Source organism: Limulus polyphemus, unplaced genomic scaffold (genome assembly GCF_000517525.1).
Source record: "Limulus polyphemus unplaced genomic scaffold, Limulus_polyphemus-2.1.2 Scaffold501, whole genome shotgun sequence".
Lineage (NCBI taxonomy): Eukaryota > Metazoa > Arthropoda > Merostomata > Xiphosura > Limulidae > Limulus > Limulus polyphemus.
The window spans coordinates 489887-497242 of record NW_013666111.1 but is presented as its reverse complement, the minus strand read 5'-3'; the positions used below and the strand labels follow the sequence as shown (position 1 = coordinate 497242).

General features: G+C 30.7%; 1 protein-coding gene across 1 annotated transcript in view; it reads left to right on the top strand.

The window, feature by feature from the left end:
• The window catches only part of LOC106458692 (amphiphysin-like), a 39771-nt gene that overhangs the window by 9646 nt on the left and 22769 nt on the right, over positions 1-7356 (top strand). The window contains exons 3-5 of the mRNA XM_022384967.1: positions 3765-3845; positions 5398-5452; positions 6816-6910. Of these exons, the coding sequence (XP_022240675.1) occupies positions 3765-3845; positions 5398-5452; positions 6816-6910 (231 nt within the window). The remainder of the gene's footprint in view (positions 1-3764; positions 3846-5397; positions 5453-6815; positions 6911-7356) is intronic.

Here is a 7356-nt window from a genome sequence, read left to right as displayed (position 1 = left end):
ACATTGCTTTACAAATTTTAAGACTTAATAAAAAAAATTGATATTCTGCATATGAAAGCATTGTAATGTTTACTGATAATCTGCCAAATTTTTTTAACCAATCGCTTACTAATTTAAAAGTTATAGCATGAAAACGATAACAAGCACAAAATGGTTATGAGGTCGGTCCCAGGGACTGAGCTCGTGCTGAAAGAGTAAATGCATCAAACTGGAGAGAGAAGTGGAGGTCTGACCCAAGTTATTCAATGTATAAAATTAAAGTTATACAAATAATGAAGCTCTGTTTTCTTGATTATGAGCTTATCATCCATATGTAGAATTTAATAATACTAAACATTGATGATACACATACTGCAATCTTCAATTTTTTTTTACATTACAAGGTACCCTATGTTCGGTAATAGAAGTACTCTTTTTTTTTTTTTTTTTAGTAATAAACACTATTTATTATATGTGGGAGATGTTGAATCAGTATTGAATAAAAAATGTATTATTTGTTGGATCTCACTCGTGGCATATGTATGTGTATGATTTGGATCACATACACTATCAGTTTTCTAACAAGTCTGGAAAATTCTCTTTAAATTATTGTTAACATAAATTAATTTCACTGTGTTTGTTAGTCTACAATCAGTCATTCCACACAGAAGATTGTTTTTTTTTATTCTCTTTACAGTAGATACAAAGAACAGCTACATAAATCATGTGACACCAGTGCTCTCTCTCTCAATATTGGTCATTTTAACATCAATGAATCTTTCATTAGTTTTCACTGATTATAAATAAAAGAAGAGAGAAAGAGAGAGTCTGCTTTTGATTTTTGTTAATGCCAACAAAGAGCACCTAAGTAAGGAAAAGTCCCACTTTTAGTACTGTAAATCTTTTTTTAATTCTTTTTATTCTTATTTTGAATTAATTTGTTAATTCAAGTATTGGAGCAAAGAAATTGTTACAATTTTTATCAATTTGAGAGTGATTGTACAGTTTATTATAAGACAGTCTGATTTCTTGGGAAACACATTAAAAGTATTATTCCTTAATTTAACTTAGGGGCACCACAATTACTAGGATAACCAGTTATGGTTCAGTTCAAAGCCATGTCTACTTCAAAATATTCCTAACCCCTACTTGAAACCATAGTTTCTTGTTTTATTTTATACCTAGTTTTATAGTGGGGTTGAGTGCATTATGTTAAAACAAGTCTGAATATGCCAATTAACAAGTTGCATGACAGCCACAGCTGCTACAAAGTTGACATTTTGACATTGTTTGATGTTTTGTATTTAGTGTGATCTATCAAAAATTCTTTTTGTGAAAGATATGCAACAGCCCTTTCCAATGCAAAATATTTATACACTCTGGTCATAAAGATGTGTTCAGATTGAAGATTTAGAATTTACAATATAGAGATATCAATTGTACTTAATGGTGGTAGTGCAGCTATGACCCATTTTACATGTTACACTGAGACACCTATTTTGAGCATTCTGTCAGCAAGAATAGGCAGTTGGACTCAGTTATAGGCATATTCCAGATATAAAGCTTCTGCCAATATGTTCTGATAGGTTTCACAGCCTTCCTGCATAACATTATGCAGCTGTGTTGATATTCTGATGCTAACTTCAACAGATTAGTTTCTTCAAGCTTTTTAAAGGTGGAGAATCTTACACCATTAAGACCTAGAACTTCATCTTTATATGTATTCATGGCTCTGTATATCTTGTCCAAGTTAAAAATGGCTTCCACGTCTGTATGTAATTGTAGCTTGGTTGGGGACTGCTAATAGCTTAAGCCTCTTTGGTATATGTGTGTGTCCACCGAGGGGAATTGAACCCCTAATTCTAGCATTGGAAATCCGAAGACTTACCGCTGTCCCACTGGAGGGACTCTTTGGTCATGTTCATTAATGTATCAACCCATGAAGACCTTGCTATGGCCTTCATCTGTACAGAATGGTGTACTGTGATCATTGTAAGTTACTGTTTTTGGTTCCTGAGTCATAAACTTGTAGAAGCACCAGAATAAAGTGCCTATGAGATTGGCCTTGCTGCAAAGTTCATTTCTTTTCATGTCTTATGGTTTTGAAGTTGATCTCTTGTACAGAGCACAGGCTCTATTATGAACAGTTCTTGCCTCCTCTGCACGAGGGTCATACCTTGTTTGCATAAACTCAGCCTGGGCTTGACTGTGTGCTTCCCAATCTTTATCAGTATCACTATTTAACCAATATGGATAAAAGTTGCCTTGGCTTAGCTTGAGGGATCAAGCATTGCCAGAAAGCTTATACTCCTCGTATGGGTTTCTTTTTATTTTATTTTATACCAAAGTGTCTTTCAGTCTTCACACACATATGCACCTCACACATGAGGTGATCACTACTGAAATTGTCTCCTGTGCCAGGTAAAGGTGACACTCAAGGTGGGGTAAGCAAAAGCAAGGTGTAAATAGGTGTTTCTGCCACCAAAAAATTAGTTCTTTTTTAAGTAATTAATTCATCTCCTTGCATTTTTATAGGCAAATATTACAAGAAATAATTGTTAAATCTTGGATTTATTAATATTTACAGAAAATTGTTTGACATGTTGAATATCATATAAACTGTTTAAACAAAAACTAAATCTTTTAAGTTTAAATATGTGCTGAAAGTATTGTTGTTTAATATTTGAAGCAAAATAACACAAAGGTTCATGTAAATGAGTATACTGTCTATGACCAGTTTTAATCATGGTAATGTAGTATCTGACAATTTTTTGTCATAGTTTTTGTTTCAATCTAATAATGAAGTTGCTTGAGATGTGCTTAAATATTAACTTCTAATTAAATCAAGCTACCTACATTGATAAGAACTGAAAATGTATACATTGTAATAAGCATAGCTAATTAAATATAATGCTTAAAGTATTTTGTTTGTATCGATTACTTTTCATTAGAGGGCATTATTTCACCAGTGTTAACAGTATTTTTGTCCATAAACCCAATCATTTCTGATAAAGTTCAACTATCCAGGAGGCTTAGGTTAGTACTAAATCTGTAAACTAAACTAACAATACAAAATGAATAATCATTGTACTAAAATAATAAACATTAAATTAGAAAGAATACAAAATTTCTAACCAAGACTGTTTGTGACTAGAATGTGGTGAAAGTTTCACTTGTTTAGGCTGACATTAGGAAAACATTAGGCATGGCTTGGCCAGTTTAGTAGGTTTGGGTTAGGTCTAAATACATAATCTAAGGTGAAAGTGTGAAATGATCTTCATAATAATAACAAATAATAATAATTACAATTAGTTATAATAAATACAATAACCAATATTGTGAAGGAAGTAATCTTAAAGGAAGAATAGGGTATAACTAACTTAATATTTTTTGCTGGAAAATGGATGGTACTTACTACTCCTAAAATCTACTAAGACAGAGAGCTGTCCATTATCCTAACAGCATCTTCATTTCCAGAAGGAATATGTGCAAAACTTGTGTCACTGTTGGTCATACCATTTTGCTGCGTTTCTTTATTCACCATATTTTAATACAATGTTTATGCATATTTTTGGATTCTTAAATTTTTTGGAAGATAAAGTTATTGTTTCGGTATATTTTATTATAACTTACAAAAGATAGCTTAAGAATTATCCCTAGCATATAAATATTAACTTGACATTATTGATGACTTGTACTCTTTGATAAACTTGATGATGATGATGATAATAACTAATGTAGAAATATTTTGTCTCATTCTACAATCTAAATTATTCTATCTTTAGCTCTTGCAGAACTTAGGAAAAGCAGACAAGACCTCTGATGAACTTCTTGAAATATATATTCATAATTTCAAAAAACAACAAGTGAGTTAAATTGAATATCTGTAGTAAACAATATAATTTAGCTATGTTTAAATGAAATCTAAGTCAATTTGAATAATAAATTATTTCTGTTATTTCTTGAAATTAATAGTCTTTATTTGACAAAACTAAACAACAGATAATTAACATGTCTTGTGTTTAACAAAGCCAAGGTACAGCAGATAATTAACATGTAGTCTTGTTTAACAAAGCCAAGGTACAGCAGATAATTAACATGTAGTCTTGTATTTAACAAAGCCAAGATACAGCAGATAATTAACATGCAGTCTTATGTTTAACAAAGCCAACGTACAGCAGATAATCAACATGCAGTCTTGTATTTAACAAAGCCAAGGTACAGCAGATAATTAACATGTAGTCTTGTGTTTAACAAAGCTAAGGTACAGCAGATAATTAACATGTAGTCTTGTGTTTAATAAAGCCAAGGTACAGCAGATAATTAACATGTAGTCTTGTGTTTAACAAAGCCAAGGTACAGCAGATAATTAACATGTAGTCTTGTGTTTAAAAAGCCAAGATACAGCAGATAATTAACATGTAGTCTTGTGTTTAAAAAGCCAAGTACAGCAGATAATTAACATGTAGTCTTGTGTTTAACAAAGCCAATGTACAGCAGATAATTAACATGTAGTCTTGTGTTTAAAGAAGCCAAGATACAGCAGATAATTAACATGCAGTCTGATGTTTAACAAAACCAAGGTATAGCAGATAATTAACAGGTAGTGTGGTATTTAACAAAGCTAAGGTACAGCAGATAATTAACATGTAGTCTGATGTTTAACAAAACCAAGGTACAGCAGATAATTAACATGCAGTCTGGTGTTTAAAGAAGCCAAGATACAGCAGATAATTAACATGCAGTCTGGTGTTTAAAGAAGCCAAGATACAGCAGATAATTAATGTGTAGTCTGGTGTTTAAAAAGCCAAGATACAGCAGATAATTAACATGTAGTGTGGTATTTACCAAAGCTAAGGTACAGCAGATAATTAACATGTAGTCTGATGTTTAACAAAACCAAGGTACAGCAGATAATTAACAGGTACTGTGGTGATAAATAGAACCAAAATACAACAGACACATAACGTGTACTGTGGTGATAAATAAAACCAAGATATTAGATATTTTAGCGAACCTCTTTTGGTAACACAGTTATTATCATCAGGGCTGTGTTTGAAACTATAGGCTGAAATATCTAATAAAGATTTTATTTTTTTATTGTGCAAGAAACAGTTTTGTTTTTGACTCTCAATATAGTAGCACAATGTGCCCGTATAGAGATTATACAACAAACAAGTAACATGTAGTCTAATGTTTTACAAAACAAAAGCACAACAGAGAAATAAATTTTTTTTCTAACTAAAAATTAATTGTATGGTTAAATGGAAAGTACTGATCTATTTATTTTGTTTCTTTAGTTAAATGGTGATAAGAAATCTTAAATCTCTAAAGTTAGTATTAATTTTTTTTAACTTGTCCATTTTGTATAAAACTATTTAAATAGACTAACTTAAACATGGTCTTTGTAAATTTTAGAATGGAACACACAAACTTAACAAAGAACTCAAGAACTATCTCTCCTGTGTTCGAGGTAAGGCTCTTTTATCTTTTATTTATTCTGTATAGAATAATATATAAATGATTCATCAGGTGGAAAATTAAGTTTTATGATAGATATTAGAAACATGATAATACCAAAAAGTCATCTTTAGTTATGGATGTCTCAGAATTATTCAAAAAACCATTAGATGTTAAGTGAGAAGATTTTCATACAACCATACTTTTAGAAAGAACACAGATTCACATATTTGCACAAAGTTTTAAGGCCATTTTAACTCAAAACTTTTTCAGCATCAGTATTTTGACAATTATTTGGTGTAATTCATGAACATAAAAAAAGTTCTTTTTTTCTATTCCACACAGCTGTAAATGTTTTGCCTGTAAAAAAAACAACCTGTTTGCCAATTTTCTTTTTGTTTTAATTTTTCTGCCAATCCCAAAGAATGCCAATATTTGCTGAAATCCTATCACTCTTAGAGAATATATTATCCATTTCTTGATTTTTCAAGCATTTCCATTAGTTTTCGTATAGCCTTGATTGGAACCTTGTTATTGGGTCACATCAAGTGATTTGATCATTTACTAGTAAAACACAGTTATAAAGAATGTTTAAATATTGTTTGATAGAGAAATAATTAGACAATTCTGTAGTAGTAGAATAAATATATAGGTTTAAGAGTTTTTATAGTTTCTATAAATGTTCCTTTCATTATGAATGGTGAAAGTATTTCTGTTTTAAATCATGTGTTTGAAACCAACAAAAAATTTCTTCTAAGAGAAAACATCAGATAACTTGAGGAAAGTTAAGTTTATACAGTATAGAGATGGGTTGAATTGGTAACAAAGAAACTTTATTACGAGTCAAACACAGTAAGAAATGTACAATATTTGGAGAAGGTTTTTGTCTTGAAGTTTAAGTAGCTTATCTAGACAGTGAGTGTGTGTGTGTATATATATATTTACACATACACACACATTAGTGAATTACAGGTATACAGTAATTCTGTTTCACATAACATTCATTTAGTGTATGTATTCTCTAATTAACTTTAACTTCTTTAATGTTTACCAACCTCAACATTCTGTGTGTGTGTTAATAGTTGGTACTTTCCAAATTGAATATAGAATAAAATTTAAATTATTCTACACATAGTGCCTTTTCTGCAAATAAAAGTGTTCACATAATGTCTCAAGTATATCTGTTTCCACCTTTATAAATTGAAACTATATGTTTATGTGATGTGGTTAGTATGACCACTAGTGCTTGTGTAGAAAACAAAATAAACATGTAAGTACTTAAATAATAAGATTATGAAACTAGGTGTGACATTTCAGAAATAATTTTGTATCTAATTAGGGTAAGGAATTTAGCATTATTTTTCTACTTATGTCAGCCATGCAAGCAGCGAGCAAGAGCCTTCTGGATACTCTCAGTGAAATCTATGAACAAGAGTGGATAGGACATGACCAAATTGCTGTCAAAGCTCAGGTACTATTATTATGAAGGTTTTAGTTGTTAAAGTGTAAAGTTCATTCTCTCTCTGAGAAGATTGGTAACTCTGTAGTAATTGTGATACATTTCAAAAAACATTTTACTTCCTTACTTCGTATGAATAGATCAAAATTAGGTGAGATTACAATGAAGCTTATGGCTAGCCCTTCTTGTAGGTAGAAAAAATGAATTAAGAATCTGAGGTTATTTGTGCCTCTCCATGAACAACATAGAGTTAATTTTATTATGGAAATTAATGTAGAATTTCTTTTAAGTCTCAAAATGTATTCTCAGAGAAATTTGGTTTATATGAAATTATTTTATAATACTCATTGCAAGTTCAGTATCTTTTATGACCTTTTGTGTTTAAGGCTGAGGTTTTGGTTTGAACAGTGCTGTAAAGAAATGCATGTTGAAATTTTAATATAACAGCAAATGTACAA